General features: G+C 38.2%; 1 protein-coding gene across 1 annotated transcript in view; it reads right to left on the bottom strand.

Annotated features, from left to right (window-relative positions):
- Positions 1-1,345: 1,345 nt before the first annotated feature.
- LOC131856210 (protein DJ-1 homolog C-like) overlaps positions 1,346-17,688 on the bottom strand; it is a 59,470-nt gene continuing 43,127 nt past the window's right edge. Inside the window, exon 3 of the mRNA XM_059207647.1 lies at positions 1,346-1,405. Coding sequence (XP_059063630.1) covers positions 1,361-1,405 — 45 coding nt within the window. The 3' untranslated portion in view covers positions 1,346-1,360. The remainder of the gene's footprint in view (positions 1,406-17,688) is intronic.

Consider the following 17,688-nt stretch of genomic DNA (forward strand, 5'->3'; position numbering starts at 1 on the left):
CTTACAAATTCCATTGCCCAATACATAAAAATAATCAGAGCCAATACCCAAAATCAAGAGGAGCCCGCACGGAAACTTAGGAGTGAAAATATGCTTCAGCCATGATGCCATCCAACAACCAGAAAACACACAAACTCACACAGAAATCAGAAAACTAACTGATGCAATCCATTCTCAATATGATCTATCTATTCCTCTGAATGAGAAATAGTCTCTCCACAACTAGGTGCTATATCTCAAACATGAAACTGACACAGGCTAGGAAGCTCACAACTTCGAAGCACAAGCCTAGCACAATTCCGGCAACACTTCGTTATACAAATTTCATGGATCCCCAAAATGAGAGCCCAAGGCTCCAATTTATAACTTTTGCCAAGCCAAATTCAAATTCAAATCCCTTAGCATGACGCCCAAATACAATTCATTTCATTTCACCTCCTAGGCCAAGTTTGCCCAATGCAAATTTCACCACAAAATCGCCACTTTGGATAAATAATAGGTTATAACATAAAGTGTAAAGTGGACGCTCAAAAATGAATTTAGAGGAATAATATAACTTAGGCACAAAATCGCCCCATTCACTTTAAGTTATGTTTTTTTATTAAAATACCATGTCGAACCCCTTAAGTCGAAACACCAATTACACCTAGGCCAAAGATAATTAAAGTATTTTATTTAAAAAAATACTTTTTCCCTTCCGAATACTGATTACTCCCAAAAAAGTGCTGAGACTAAGTCAATTGACTTGAACAACTAAACCTACCAAAAATAGAACTGTCAGATGTAGTACTTACTAAAAATAGTATGTCCAAGAAACTTCACTAAAAGGACTATTCTTTGAACCCTGTGGCTTAGCTCGAGAAACCCAGAAAAACCAATAATCATGACAACTGACATCAACTTACTAAAAATAGTAAGTTTTGCAAACTCCCCTAAACTGATTGCATGTCATACCTCTACAAAGCTTACAAAAAGCCCAGGAGGAAATCTCGATTCATTCTGCCAAACTCCAGCTTGAACATCCTAAAAACTTTGAGTCCTCCTCCTAGAAAATAGGAAACCTTTTCCAATTCCAGTTAGCCTACAGGTCTTCGAGATAGGCTAATGGCCACTAAATTTCTTACTGCTGAGAAGGGGACATTACAATTAGCCTATTATCAATAGTCTTCATAGGCTAATGTGGTGATCAGGGCTTTTCAGTTGACCCTTGGGTTGTTTATTCCAGTACTCTTCATCTCCAAGATTCATTTTTTTGGTGGTTCGCCTTCTAGAGGTCATTCAAGCTCCATTTGAACATACTATTTTAGTAAGTCTCGTGAACATTTGGTCCCATACTTACTATTTATAGTCTCCGGCATCTTCAATAGTTCTTTCCTTTCCTTATATCCAGACTTCGACATCGCACCTGTACGAAGCTTGAAGTTAGACTTAGGAAAATAAATAATGCTCTTAATAAAATTCCTGACTTTCTAAAGATTTTAGCTAATTAGAGCATAAAGTTAGGAGAATAATCCATACACTTGGTAAATTTTAACAATTAGATTCAAAGTGTGACAACGCTAGGGTATGGAAACCCTCTATAAAATTCACTAATACCTCCTTATGCTTAGAAAATATGCAAGCTAAAATGCAAAGGAGTATACCGGATCAACGATGACTAAGGAAAGGTGTGAAAGGTTGTGTTTTCATACAAAGGTATGTCTGAAGACACCTTCCGTAGTCAACAATGTAGGTCAACAAATTTGAAGACAACCTGAAAATCAGACTTTTAAAACATTTTATAATCCTTTCAAAAATGTGCATAAACTCAATAAAAATCAGTTTTGATGATGAAAACAATCATATCCAGGAATGTAAGTGTGGCTGGTAAAAAATAATTTTCTGAAGACAAGTCTGAAAATTAATTACTTCAGACCAAAGTTCCCAGACTCGGACTCGGCTCGGACTCGGCAAGGCCGACTCGACTCGTGACTCGGCTATGACTCGGCAACGACTCGGCAATGACTCGGCAAAATTAAAAAAACCTTGAAATTAAGAGATTTTTAACAATTTAAAACTTGTTTCATGCACCCATTATTGAATAAAGCCCAATTATAATGTGTGCTAGCTTGTTATGCCATGAAAGGCATGCTGGTAGAGTATCTACTTGTTTGGGGCTTCTGTTTAGTATTTTCTTTGGCCAAATTGAAATTTTGGGAGCACCAACATGAGACATCATGAACATCTTCACTTGGAAACTGTAAGGAATGCTTGTGTATGGTAGCATTAAATAGTGTGCTTTTTGAACTTAGGTTTTACCTTGGGACTATAGTTGACCTTGGTCTTTCTTGGACCTCTTAGTTTTTAGGCTATATATATGTTGGATGGAAGGGGGAATTGTGAGGCCAGAAGGGTTTGAAATATGCTCCTCAGAGATATGTCCCTTGCCAAAAATAACCTTGTGCCCCATGGGGGGATTTTTTGGTATGTGGGGATAGGTAGGAAATATCCCCAACTCACCCCCTTTTTTCAAAATTTTAAGAAACATCCCTGTTGTGAGGTACTCACACATCGCCCCATTGCAAATGAAGACCCCCACTTTTTGCTTTCTAGGGTTAGCTCTTTTAGTTTTGTTGTTGGTCGTTTTAGTGTCTTAGCCTTTGCATTGAAGGGATTGAGTTTCTCAAAGGTCATCCAATCAGGTGGATCTCCTCAAGGTGGAGTGAAGGAGGTTAGGTCAGTTGAGTGATTAGGGGTTATTTAGATCATTCCTAGGGTTTTTGTGTACTATCTGGTCACGCTTCAAGTTGCTAAATCAAACCTTGGTTGAATGCATAGTGTCCTCCTAGGTCCCATCCCTTACATCATGGTCAGAGTGAACTCGCCTTAAAAGTCTGGAATGTCATCCTGATCCTGAAATGGCCTGAAATTTGACTAAGTCTGGAAATTTGAAGGATCCTCCAAAAACTAGATTTTGCATTATAACTCATGGAGGTCCGAAACCACTCTCAAACATCCTGACAATATATATGGAATATAACTTAAAGTATAAGAAAGAGAAAAGACATAAGGAAATGTCACTTATACTTAAATGTTATATTCCATATATGAATCCTGACGAAGATACTAACTTGTCAAACAAGTCAAAACATTGACCTGTGGTGGCCGAGTTTTGGAGCTTGGACTCGGCGAGTTTTGCCATAACTTGCCTAACTCGCGAGTTAGGCGAGTTATGGTCAAAACTCGCCGAGTCCGAGTCCCGAGTCAGCAAAACTCGCCGAGCTTGGCTCGACTCGCCAACTCGGCGAACTCGCCTGACTCGCGGCGAGTTTGGGAACTATGCTTCAGACTTACCAACACCTTGCAAAGTAGTTAAAAATCCCTGGAAATGGTGGAAAAATAGCTAAGGAATCAGCTCCAAGCAAAATTGCCAAAGTGATTAGGTGGCTGGAAATGAAAATTTCTGAGAACAAATGCCTATAATGGAGTTTTCAGACCTGCAACAGCGATAAAATGGTCTGAAAATGCACTAAAAACTCCACAAAACACCTTCAAATGCAAATCGCCTAAGGTGGAATTGGTTGGGCAATGAAAATTGAAGTCCAAAAATTAATGTGCAGCCAACAATGGAGGTCAAATCAGTAGCAAGCCTCAGATCAGAAACAAATCGGCGAGCTAGGAATGATGGCAGCCACCAAGCATGAAGAAAATAACCCCAAACAATGGCACAAAGCACTCCCAAATAAAAATCAAAATTTTCCCAGCTATAGCGCCATTCCAAAATTCTGAAAATGTCTTCAATGGTAGCTCGGATCTACAACAATGGAGGTTGGAACAGCAAGCAACAATGAAGGAAAATATCGCCAAACTTTCCAAACACAAAAATCGCCACCTTCACCAAAAATCACCAAGTTTGGAAAAAATGCCGAACTTGGAAAAATCGCTAAAATCTGAAAATGGTCTTCAATGGCAGCAAGGGAATGAATCATAGAAACGGGACTTGCCCAAACTTGCCCGGACTTGGCAAGTCCGAGTACGAGTCATGCTCGACGAGTCCTAGGGGCTCGGACTCGGACTCGTCCGAGTCTGGAGAGTAAAATCGCCAGACTCGCCGAGTTGGCGAGTTTGGCTCAAACTCGCTAAACTCGGCGAGTCTTGAGCCCCAAACTCGGCTACTGCCTAGCTTAAGTAAAATGACAAAAAAAAAACATTTTAAAAAGTTTTTTTAAAATGAATGGTCTCGTCTTTGTTCACTACAACCTCCGCCTGAGAATGAGAAAAATTAGGGTTACAACATGTCAACCAATAGAAAAATAACACCCGACGCCTTTATTAAATAATTTTTTTTTTTTTGGCCTCGGGGGGGCGCTGCCCCTTGACCCCACCCTGTATCACGACAAGGAGCGTGCAAGGGGCGCTGCCCCCAAACCCTCGTCGAAAATTATGGGGGGAAACTGCGTCGATAGAAGTAGGGAAAATTTAACCTCCGAGTCTGACACTGATTGGATCGACTAGGTAGATATAGAGGCTGAGACTGTAGCCATTGCAGAGGAGGAGTGGAGAGCACGAGCACAAACTGGAGATTCAGAGGCAGATAGTGACACGGATGTTCCTGATGTTGGTGAGCATGGCATGGTGTCATAGGGAGCAACCATGGCTGTCCAATCATCCAGGACCTACCTTAGATGCCTTCGCAAGGGGTCGGGGCCGGAGGGTGCTGCCATGCAGGCTCCTTTGAGCCATAGGCTTGTATTTGTATTTACCTTTGGTATTTTGTATGAAACATTTGATGATGATCATATAATGACATGTATTTTTTATTCCATGAGTTTTGTAATATTGTATACATTTGACAATATTTATATATCTATGTTTGTTATTTTCTTCAGCTACAATTTGCGTTTATGCTTATGTGATTGATGTATACTTGTGTATGTAATCAAATGAGCCAATTTTGATGATGTTATTGTGTCTTTAAGGTGTATTCAATAAAGGGTGTCTGAAACAAGTTTTAAATCTTTAAAAATCTCTAAATTTCTTGAGTTTTTCACTTTCCGGAGTCTAGCCGAGTTGGAGCCGAGTCTGACGCCGAATCCCGAGGCCGAGTTCGAGTCGGCCTCTCGTTTCTTTGGAATGAATAGCCAAGCTGGAAAAAATGGAGGAGGAAAGAATCCTCAACCCAACACTTCACTTTAGCACTTTGCCAAAATTCGCCAATGAGGGAGAAAAATCGCCTTTCATGGAGACACCTGGAAAAGTTAATAATAAAATATTGCTAGAAAACTCGTCTCTTATACTTTCTTTTACCTCTCACTTTCACCACACAAGCAATGTGGGATAAAACACTTGCTTATATACTTGTTTGGTAAAAAACTAACTTGCTTCTAGAAGGTTAAAATATTAAATGTTTATTGCAAGTTATTTAATTTTGCTTTTAAAATTTTAAATAATCATTAATCATCATTTAAAAACAATTAAAAATGGGGCTCACTTATTAAATATTTCGATTTAAGTCCAAATTGAGCCTCCATGGGAAAATCGACCTTAGTTGGGATTAAAAAATCCCTTTAAAAATCATTAAAAATGTCAAAAATTTCCCCATAAGGGAAAATCGATCCTAGCTTGGACAAAAATCCATACAAAACTTCATCAAAATGCACATAAAACACTCCAGGGGAAAATTGATGGCAGTCTGGACACAAAATCCACACTCCAAATTCACTTTTCTTGCAAAAAATACTCCCTGGTGGAAAATCGACCTCAGTCTGGATGAAAATCTGGACTTAAAACTCATCAAAATGCTCTCATTGGAAAATCGACTTGGGTATGGATTGAGAGTCTGCACAAAAATCCGCACTAACTTGCCATAAAACATCCTGGTGGAAAATCGACCTAGGCATGGAATCATCCTTAACGTTGTCCACACTATAGTCTGCACTCCAGTCCGCACTCCTGGTGGAAAATCGATGGCAGTCTGGAAAAATCCTGACACTTAGCGACATTTTAGCACTTCCAGGGGAAAATCAATCTAGACATGGATAAACAGTGGTGGAAAATCATAGCCAGTATGGATTTCAGGGGAAACCCATGTGTAGTGTGGATTTTGAGTGCGGGAAAAGGGTGGGTAGCCTGGAATGAGGGGAAAAGCACCTTGTTGTGACCATTTCACACATCGCCCCATTAGAATGGGGACCCCCTCTTTTTGCTTTGGGTTTTGCTTTCTCTTTGCTTGTTTTTCTCTCTGCTTTTAGGGTTTTGAGTGAGTGAGTGGTTTGCCTGGGTTGGCTAGATTGGGGCTAATCTTGGAAGCTCATTTTAGGGTTTCTTTCAAGCTGAGTCTAGCCTAATTTTGGGGAGTTGTTAGTCGTCTGCCTGAAACCTCAAGTTTTCCATAATGAAGCATGCCTTTCAGAAGAGTCAAGTGGGTTAGATCAAGGAACAAGGAGAATAGGTCTCAGGTCAGGTCTAAATTGAAAGAGGGTTTTCTTGTCAGGGTCCTGTTTGTTTCTTTGTCTAAGTTAGTTGAGCACAGCCAGTGAAGAAAAGGAGTTGGTTTGATCAAGTTTGATGGAGGATGAAGTGAATTAAGGTAACATCTAGTTTGAAAGGAAATTTTCGCTCCTGACCCTTCCAGAGGGTCCAGGGCGAAAATCATTGTAAACCTCTTTTTCTCCTCATTTTTGACTAAGTGATACTTTCTAGGGCACGTTTGGAGGTGAATTGATATGTTCTTGCCTGGAGAGGGATTTGATTGATTTTTGAAGAGCAAGATGATGCCTGAAAGAGGATTTTCGCTCCTAACCCTTCCAAAGGGTCCAGAGCGAATTTCATCCTAAACCCTATTTCTTGCCTTGGACAGACTTGCAAGCTTGTTCTTAGCTTGGAAAAGGACCTAACTTTGCCTTGTGAGGTGGTTTGAGACTTGAAAACTGAGCAATTTGGCCTGGGATGGAGATATCGCTCCTGACCCTTCCAGAGGGTCCAGAGCGAAAATCTTATTAGAGCTTATTTTTCACTAACTTTGGCTAAGTTTTGATGTGCAGGGTATCTTGGAGGGAGGATTGAACGTTCCTGTCACATTTGAAGATTTGGAAAGCATGAGTAAATGAAGAATTTTGGACAGAAAGGAGAATTTCGCTCCTAACCCTTCCAAAGGGTCCAGAGCGAAATTCCCAAATGCTCTTATTTTGCAATGACAAAGGTCAAGATTTTGGCATGAATGAAACGAGAATAACTTTCTTTTACCTATTGAGGTTGTTTTGACTTGGAAAGATGAAGGATTTTGCCTAAAAACTAATTTTCGCTCCTGACCCTTCCAAAGGGTCCAGGGCGAAAATTTCTCTAACCACCTATTTGTCTTGCAAAATCAAGTCAAGTTTTGGTTTTTATGGCTTGGATGAGAGAAGAGTAGTGTCTTTTTCCTTGAGAGGTGAAATCAACTTGAAATGATGATGAATTGAGCCTGAATTAAGAAATTCGCTCCTGACCCTTCCAAAGGGCCCAGAACGAAAATTTCTATAGGAGGCATTTCTTGTCTTGTTTGGTCTAATTGAAGTGTTAAAGGCATGATGAAAAGAAGAATGAGCATGTTGAAACCTTTGGGCATGTTTAGAAGTGATCAAAATGAAGGATTCTGGCCAGGAAAGGCAATTTCGCTCCTGACCCTTCCAAAGGGTCTAGAGCGAAATTCCTTATAAACCTATTGTTTTAGCCTTTCTTGGACATGAAACCCTATTCCTAGCATGATGAAACATGAAATCCTACTTGGAAAAGAAGTTTCAAGGTAAAAAAATGAAGATTTTTGGTCAAGATTGTAATTTTTGCTCCTAACCCTTCCAAAGGGTCTAGAGCGAATTTTCTCAAAATCACCTTTTGCTATCAAATTTTGCTAAGTCAAGTATGGGATAAGGTGAAACATAGAAGGAATTGCCCCTGGGAGTGACTTGAGGTTGCAAGAAATCATCAAAAAGTGAAGGAATTGAGCCAAATGGTGAATTTCGCTCCTAACCCTTCCAAAGGGTCCAGAGCGAAATTCCTTAAAACACCTATTTTCTTTGCAAGGTCAAGACAACTTTTTGGTTTTTATGGCTTGAATGGGTGTGAGGAAGTGTGTTTTTGCCTTTTGAGGATGATTGAGGTTGAAAAGATGAAGGAATTGACCCTAGAACATGATTTTCGCTCCTAACCCTTCCAAAGGGTCTAGAGCGAAAATCCTCGAAAGTCATCTTTTTTTCAAAATTTGGGCAAAGCTAAACTTAGACAAGGGTGTGAGAGGACTTTTGAAATGCCTTAGAGTTGAATTGGATTGCCAAGAAATGCAAGTTTTGATGCCAAGAGAGAAATTCGCTCCTGACCCTTCCAAAGGGTCCAGGGCGAAATTTCCAAATCCTCCTATTTTCCTTGCAGTTCAAGATAAGATTTTGGTTTTCAAGACTCAAAGAGGAGTAAGGCATGATGTTCTATGCCTTGGAAATAATTTGAAGTTGAAAGGATGAAGGAATTGCCCTAAAACCTAAAAATCGCTCTTGACCCTTCCAAAGGGTCTAGAGCGAAAATTCTAGAACAATGAGTTCCTTTCAAGTTTGTGCTAAGGCAAGACTAGACCAAGCTGAAAATTGCCCTTGAGATCACCTTTGAGTGGATGTTTATTCCAAAAAATGATGATTCTAGGTCAGAAGAAGATTTTTGCTCTTAACCCTTCCAAAGGGTCCATGGCGAAAATCTCAAAATTCCCTATTTTGCCTTGCAAGAACAAACCAAGCTTGGGTGGAGTGAATGAAGAAGACCATTTCCTAAGCTTGAGTGGAGGATTCAAGACAAAATGATGAAGGAGTAAGCCTAAGCAAGGAAAATCGCTCTTGACCCTTCCAAAGGGTCTAGGGCGAAAAACACTGAAGTCACCTTTTCCTCCAAAATTCAAGTAAAACTAAGCCTGGACTTCAGTGAAAGAACCCATTTGGAATGCCTTGGAGAGGTTTTGGACCTTCAAAAATAAGAATTTTGAGCTCAGGAGAGAATTTCACTCCTGACCCTTCCAAAGGGTCCATAGTGAAATTCCAAAAAATGCAATATTTCCTTCAAAGTTTTGATGAGCTAACCCAGTGATGGAGATAAAAGAAGCCTGGAGATTGCCTTGGAGGAGTTTAATGATCAAACTCAGGTGAATTTTGGCCTAAAATGTAAAAATCGCTCCTGACCCTTCCAGAGGGTCCAGGGCGAAATTCACATTTTCACCTAATTTCCTCATGTGAAAGACTAAAAATTGAAATGCAAAACTTTGATTAGGTCAAAACAAACATGAACTCGCCTTCCGGGAGATTTTGGAGTGAAGGGAATGAGGTATTCAAGACCTAATTGGAAAAATCGCTCCTGACCCTTCAAAGGGTCCAGGGCGAAATCATCCAAAAACCTATCATTCAACCTCGTTTGATTAAGTCTAAGGCAAATGGCAAGATTGTGAAGATAGAGTCATGGAAAGTTGCAAAAATAAGTTGTGAAGTTTTTAACTCATGAAGTGAGTAAGTCTAGATAAGGGGTTCAAACAAGTCTTGAAGTGAATCTAGACCTTCATCACTTTGAATATTTCAAAGCCTAAGGAGAAAGGAAGCTTCATTAAGCCTCAATCAAACCTCAATATTCCTCAATTTTCACTAAATTTGCCAAAATTAAGACATTTGGGGAGGTTAAATTAAGTTTGCATAATTTGAGGCCTTTATAATTGAATTAATTAATTTTTAAAGCCTTAAAGCAAATATAAAATCCACCTTGGAGGCCTTGAAGTTCATTTTAATTTAAAAAAAAATTAAGGAGAGCGCTTAAAATACATTTATTTGCTTTTACAAGCAAGTCAGCCTCCTTTTAAGTGGGATTTTATCTTATTTTATTGCTAAATACCTAAGTCGGCCTCATGAGGATTAGGGTAAGCGCCCTATTTAAGGGAGATGCTTTGTGGTGAATTCAAATCATTCATTCATTCCTTCTTATGTGAATTTGAGGAGCAGATTAGAGGAGCAAATTCTAGCAGATTGGAGGCGAATTTCTTGCTAAGTGTTGAAGGCTAATTGAGGTGTAGTTCATCCAAAGGAAGACCACAATTCAATCTTTATCTAGCGAAATCTGATCTTCTTTCTTCCATTTTCCAAGGTTCATAGTTAAGCTTTCAAAGGAGTAGGCATGAAGAATCAACTTGTTTGAAGTTCTTATTCAAGACTTATTTTGATTTCATAGCAATCTTTTAAAGTCTAAGTCTTGAAAAATCTAATTTTCATTCATAATTAATTTGAAAAGTTTATAATTCTTGGATTTATCATGTCATTTTCAAATTAATGTCCAAATTATCCCCTTGAAAGGTCTTAAATCCTATGCTTTAAGATATTATGCTCAAGGACTAATTTTAAGTTTTTGTGTAGGCATCAAATGACGACCCCCAAAGCGAGAGGATCAACTACTCAGCAAGTCCTCATCAAAGAAGATCAAGCCAGGACAAGGACGACCTCCTCCAGTCCAGCATCATCAAGGACGACCTCCTCCAGTCCAACAGCATTAAGGACGACCTTCTCCATCTATCTTCCAATCCAGCATTTGAAGGAAAGCATCACCAAATTAAACATCAACCAAGTGTTAGACAAGGTGGCATCCTAGTCATCACTCTTCCAATCGGGTTGGTCCACCTCAGCATGTCCAGATTCAATGTACCAGACTCATTAAAAGCTGGCACAAACTTCGATGTACCTACCTCAGCTATCCATTGGTCAAAAATTCCAGAGAAGACACGTGTCCAAATGATGCAATTATCTCATTCGTCAGAATTAAGTTTGTTATAACAAACCCTAATTAGGGTTTCATTGTAAAATCTTGGCCATTGATCTCGAATTGATCCAAGCCGTTCATTGTATTTGAGGATGCTATATAAGCCCTCACTCATTTCATTTTAAGGAGTTAGAGAAGGTTAGAGAGAGTTTAGAGAAAAGAAAGTTAGAAAGTTGGAGAGAAATTAGTCATTGTTTGTAGCAAGATTGAGTAGTGAAGAAAGAATTTTGAGCAATTGTTGTCTATTTGGCTATGAGATCACTAAAATATCGAAGTTATGGTGTTTTATTGCAATACTTGTGGCTATCTTCATGATTGTTTATCTTCTTGAATCACTCTCAGTTGAAATAGCATTTAAATTTTAAGTTTGAAGAACGAAGTGTTGTGCCTGATCTTTGATAAGATTCACATTCCAAACCACTAGCTTCTTACTGATTGTGAGGACGCCTTGTGTGGTCAACTGGAAACATTAAGATTGATTAAGAATTCAATCATTATTGGAAGTATTGATATGTATCTCTATGATAGTATCTATATCCTTGATGATTTGAAAACTATTGAATCCCCTTAGAAGATAGCATCAATTCCAGTAGAGTTGTAATTTCTTGGCGATACTGAAATTGGTAGAATCTTATCAAGTCTAGCCTTCATTGAGTCATTCTTAGAAATAGTTTAAGTATCTCTTCCTTGAAACCCTTACCTTTTGACATTTTTTGAAAATCTGTTAGTGTTAGGAAAATCCTGTTCCTTCATTTGGAAAGAAAGTAATACGGACAAGCTTTCTCTGAAAGTGCATAAGGCCCCTTGAAGAAACAACAAACACAACGACCACTGATGCTTATCCATACGTAGAGATCCTACAAAAAAGAACCTTGAAGTCATCCAGATTGATCCTTTTCGCGACATCTTTAGCATTCGGAGACTTTAATCAAGAGAGGATAAGATACCTCTGGGTATTTCATTCTGTGTTTGGTCGTGTACAAAATACACATCAACACACCTCTAGCATGGAATTTGACCTCCTAACCCTTGGAATATTTCCTCCAAATCCCCAAATCCCCAAATTCATATTTCTTCTAATTTCATTAATTCTCCAAATTCTTCAAGTTCATAATTCTTCTAAATTCTTCTAATTTCAAATACATGTGCATGATTTCAAAAATCAAATTGAAAATCAAAGTCAAGTTCTAAATATATTCAAATATCAAATTGAATTTAAAATAAATTCAATATTTGAATTAAATCTCATGCAAAGATTAAATTGAAAATCCAAGTTAAAGTTCAAGCACATGCTAAATTAATTAATTCAATCAATTAATCAATTAATTCAATTATCTCTTCAATTCCTATTTCTATCTTTTAGTTAGCTTTTTCTAAATAAAGCTCTCAATCAACTTTCAATCAGTTAACTATTTCATCCTCTTTATTTCCTCCAATCATTCTTTTTCATCTTCCTTAGTCAGCGTTTTCTCAATCAATTGACTCATTTAATCTATTCAATCTATTCTATTTCACCTCCAAATCAGCAATTCAACTATCAATTAGCATGTGAGTTCCACCTCTTGATCAATCAGTTCCACCTTTCAATCAATTCTCTCCAATTATCTATAAATTGAGCATTCAATCCTCACAATTTCTCTGAATCACGATCACAATAAATCATGAACTTTGAATCTTTGTATCATTTGTAGGTTGCCAGCACAATATCTGAGAGCCACCATATCACAAAGAGAAGAAGAGCAATGGAAGTTATACACAATCATGGAATAGGGAGTTTGAATTGATTTATTTTACATTCATGTTTCTTGCTTCTGTGTTATTTCATTGTTTGTTTGTTTGAATTCTAATTAGGATAGGGATTTGTGATTTCCCTTTCATTCCTAGTCTGCTTTACATTAGATGAATTTTAGCATACAACACCCATGATGAAGTCCATAGAGACACTCTCCCACTTTTACTCTGAACTAGCAAGGTTGTAATAAACCTATTAGAAATGACTACTCTATTTTGTTTTGCTAGGAAATGACACACTTGGTAAAGTGTCAAAGGACATCAACTTCGATTCTTTTCCAAGTAAATCTCTCTCTAACTTGCTTGTAGGGTTTGAAGTATACCCAATGGACTAACAAAGGCCAATCAGGAGCAGCCCTCAAAAAGTGTTCTTTTATCTTGGATCCTAGTACTAAATTAATCATATCATTTTAAAGAATGAGTTCATCAAATACAAAGTACTTGTCATCCAGCAAATTTCCTTCCAAAACATCAGCAACAAAGGTATTATTAGCATATTTCTATTATTATATTAGCCCTCCAATCCACAAAGATGTCAGACATTGAACTCAAAGTTGACGTCTTAGATAAAGCATCGGCAACAATAATCCTTTATCCCTTAATGTACTCAATATCAAAACCAGATGCTTGAAGTTTACACACCCATTATGGCTGCCACTCATTCAAATTATTTCAGCTAAGGATATATTTCAAGCTATTGTGATCCATTTTGACCACAAATTAGCCACCAAGTGTTGCCTAAATTTTATCAACACTTGCATGATATCCAACATCTCTTTATCATAAATTATAGAACTCCTTTCCACCTCCCTAAGTTTCCAACTCTCAAAGGCAATGGGCGTGCTTGTTTTGCATGAACATAGCTCCAATTTTCTCTTCAAAAGCATCGCAGTCCACAGCAAAGGGAAGAGAAAAATCAGAGATAACTAACATTGGACATAAACTCATTACGTCTTTTAACTTGTCAAAAGTTTGTTGTGCTACTTCTGCCCACACAAAGGCTCCTACTTTTGTTAGACCTACTAAGGGGGCAGCATGTTGGCAGAGCCATTTGACAAACCTTCTATAGTAACTATAAAAGCTAAGGAATCCTCGCAATTGAGTAAGAAACTTGAGGGAAGGCCAAACCACAACCTCTTTGATCTTTTCTAGGTCTACTTGCACTTCCTTTGTGCTCATGACATGCATTAGATATAAAAAACAAACTATCATAACAACTTCACATTTAGACTCTAGCAAAAAGAGTCTAGGTCTCCAAAATCCCCCACACCTCATCTATGTGACTTAAGTGCTCTCTGTATCCTCTCTTGATCTCAAAATCTTCCTGGATGCTAAATTGAATTATCAACCAAGATGACTCCAAGGTTTCTATAGTCAAGTCTTGACGTGTAGATAGCTCAATTGGTTGATGTGATTGTTAGTAATCCAAGGGGACTTACGTTGAATACTTGAATGCTAAACGTTTGGATATTGCTGGAACTTAAATTCTAACTATTTGCTTGGACAATAAAATGGCAAAAGACATAGGGTTCGAGGAGTCTATTTTAATCCTAAGAATATAGGAATGACGGACAATCTTTGGTGAAACTCGACTAAGTCTTGCTTTGACATGCAAAGCAACAACTCCACAAAGCTTAGTGCCATCTTCTAAGGTACGTACACGATGTTCAAATCACTATCAACAACAAGGATACCATCAAGGGAATGCATATCAAATTATGAATAGCAATCGAAGTTAAGCTCATTTAAGGATTCCAGTTGACCACACAAGGCAAACTTACAATCAGCAAGTTGCTAGTGGTATGGATATATGACTTTCACCATTGATCATGCACAAGGTTCTTTTGTTCTCTCCTAGTGCTATCTATGAACTATTGTCTATTACTCTACCCTTTTTGTCTTCTATTATTAACTTGCTATTGACTACTAACCATTAAGAATGAGGAGAGTGAGCCTTACATAATGCTCTCTTTACATTGAGTGGCCAGGATTCTGGTGCTTCTGATAACGTCATGCCCGCAAAAGTTGCTCAAGCTTTGGCGCTGACCTTAACCAAAACTTTTGGTCATTGTTATTCCATGGAGAGCAAACAAGTGTCTTTTATTGGTCAAATCGAAGATGCTCAATTTGCATTTGCAGCTTTTCTAGATAATAAAATAAAGATGAGAGTCTTGGTAGCTGACGTTCCTGCATCATATGGAATGTTACTTGGCCGTAATTTTGGCAAGGATGTTGGGAGCGAACTCAACATGGATATGACGGAAGCAAGAATACCTGTCAGAGGTGTTGTGCAGAAGTTAATTCCTGAAAGAGAAACCAAGTACACGGTTGTCAAGTCTAATGATCCCCATGCTCAGATTCTTTTTGAATCTTCAAGTTTCGGGAATTATTATCTCCATATAGATGAAATTTCAGAATTTGCTGAAGATTATCCTTCTAGCAGCTCCGACATTTCACTACTTTCAGCAAATGAAAAATTTGTTGATACTGATCAGGATCAAGCATAAGAAGATGGGTCTTCCAATTCATATGTTATGGTAGAAGAAGTTTCATCTCCTGTTGCTGATAAAAATATTCCATAACCTTCTCAACAACAAGAGTTTCAATCTTCACCTACACAAGAGGAGAGTTCATCTTCTCCTATGGAAGAAGATAACTTTTCTTTTCATAATGCATCCGCTTCGGATGAAGGCAGCTCTAATCATTCCAATGAAAATAGCAGTTCAAATGATGTGTGGACTCTTGAATTTGATGGCAGTTGCGCTACAAATGGATCCGAAGCTGGTGTAGTTCTTATATCTCCTAAGGGAGAGATCTTCCCTTACTCTTTCAAGTTGCAATTTGCTAATACTAACAATACGGCTGAATATGAGTCGCTTTTGTTAGGGATGAGCGTTGCATTGAAAAGAGGAATCAGAAACCTTCATGCCCAGGGTGATGCAGAATTAATTGTTTGTCAAGTGAGAAACATATATCAAACTAAGAATGATAGACTCAACCATTACCGCAATTTGGTATGGGAAAATATTGAAGATTTTGATTCTTTTAATATCTCAGTTGTTCCTCGTGAATACAATGATAGCGCTGATTCTCTTGCTATTTCAGCTAATTCGTTAATTCCCCATCTTGACTTTGGTCAAGATAAATATATTATTGAGATAATCTGCAAACCTAGTGTACCTGACAATTGGGATTATTGGCAGATTTTTAATGATGACAAGCAGAAGATGGTTTTAACAACCTATATTTTGAAGGAAGTAATTCTCCTACTTCTTTGTCATCAGATTCAATGTCTAAAACATCATCCGAATCGGATGAAAATATTCTTCAGCTGAAAGGAAATAAGATTCCCAAGGGGTTGGTTTCTCTTGAAAAACTTTTCGATCAACATGATCGTTATATCAAGAGACGACAACAAGAAAGTGTTGATTCTCTTATGGGATATGAGAAATATAATATTGGTTCAGATGAAGATCCAAAGCTTGTCAATATTGGCAATAACTGCACTTTAGATGAAAGAGATCAGTTTATTCAGCTTTTGCACCAATACCGTGATGTCTTGGCATATTCATACGATGATCTAAAATCCTTTCAACCCAAGGAAATGCAACATGACATTCCTCTTAAGCTTGGTGCAGAACCTTTCAGACAGAAGCAATGCCAGTATAATCCGAAGATTTCAGGTACCATTCTTTTTGAAGTTCAAAAGATGCTTGATGCTCGGATTATCTTTCCCATCCATTATTCAACATGGTTGGCAAATATAGTGCCGGTGCATAAGAAGAATGGAGAAATACGTATCTGTGTTGATTTCAGAAATCTTAATCAGCTGTCACTCAAGGATAATTATCCATTGCCAATCATGGATCAAGTTTTACAAACGGTGACAGGTTCCGAAATGCTATCTATGCTAGATGGATTTTTGGGATACAATCGGACTGAGGTTAGTGAACCTGATCAACATAAGACTGCATTTACTACTCCATGGGGTACATTTGCCTACCGCAGAATGCCTTTCGGGTTGATCAATGCAGGGGCTACTTTCCAACGAGCTATGGACTTGGCTTTCCGTGGTACTGTGGGAAGGTATATTGTAGTGTATCTTGATGATCTTACTGTTTTTTCTAAAGATCATGAGAATCATCTTTTTCATGTACAAGATGTTCTTGAAAGATGTTGCAAGCACAGCATCTCCCTTAATCCCAAGAAGTCAGTTTTTGGGGTGACTGAGGGAAAACTTCTTGGTCATATTGTTTCCAAGGAGGGGATAAAAGTTGATCCTAAGAGGGTTAAATCTATTCAGAATCTTGCTTTGCCATCCAACAAGACCGCAGTTCATTCCTTCTTTGGTAAGGTAAATTTTCTGCGAGGATTCATTCCTGACTTTGCAGAAAAGACTCGTCATATTGTGGATATGATGAAAGGAAAGTCTGCTTTCCATTGGAATTCTGAAGGAAAAGCTGCATTCAATGAAATCAAAGATGGAATTGCTCATGCACCAGTGTTGGTTTGTCCCAACTACACCAAGGAGTTCATCATGTATAGCTATGCTTCCGAGCATACTCTGTCGGCTATTCTGATGCAGAAAAATTTAGAAGGGATTGAATCTCCTATTGCTTTCATGAGTTGTCCTTTAAAATCTCATGAACTCAAGTATTCCTCTATTGAGAAGAATGCCTATGCAGTTGTTAAAGCAGTCAAGAACTTCCGTTTTTACATCTTGAATTCTCATACCGTTGTGTTAGTTCCTAATACATCAGTCAAATCTTAACACAACAGGAGTTTGGCACAAAAAGAGGGAATTGGATTGCTAAAATCCAAGAGTATGACTTGGAGATTAAGCCTACAAAGCTTGTTTGAGGAAGAGGACTCTGTTAGCTGATGGCGGAAGGTATTCCAGAGGAGCAAGAATTGGATGATTCAGAAGATCTTCCCAAGGTATTGTTTGTAAGCACTACTGATGAGTGGTACTCTAATATAGCATTTTTCTTGACTTATGGTGAATGTCCACAACATTTGTCATTCAAGGAAAAAAGAAGTATCAAGTTGAAAGCTGCGAACTTTGTATTATGGGATACTGGTTTGTACAAAAGAGCAATCGATGGTACT

The sequence above is a fragment of the Cryptomeria japonica genome, chromosome 7 (genome assembly GCF_030272615.1).
Source record: "Cryptomeria japonica chromosome 7, Sugi_1.0, whole genome shotgun sequence".
NCBI classification, from domain to species: domain Eukaryota; kingdom Viridiplantae; phylum Streptophyta; class Pinopsida; order Cupressales; family Cupressaceae; genus Cryptomeria; species Cryptomeria japonica.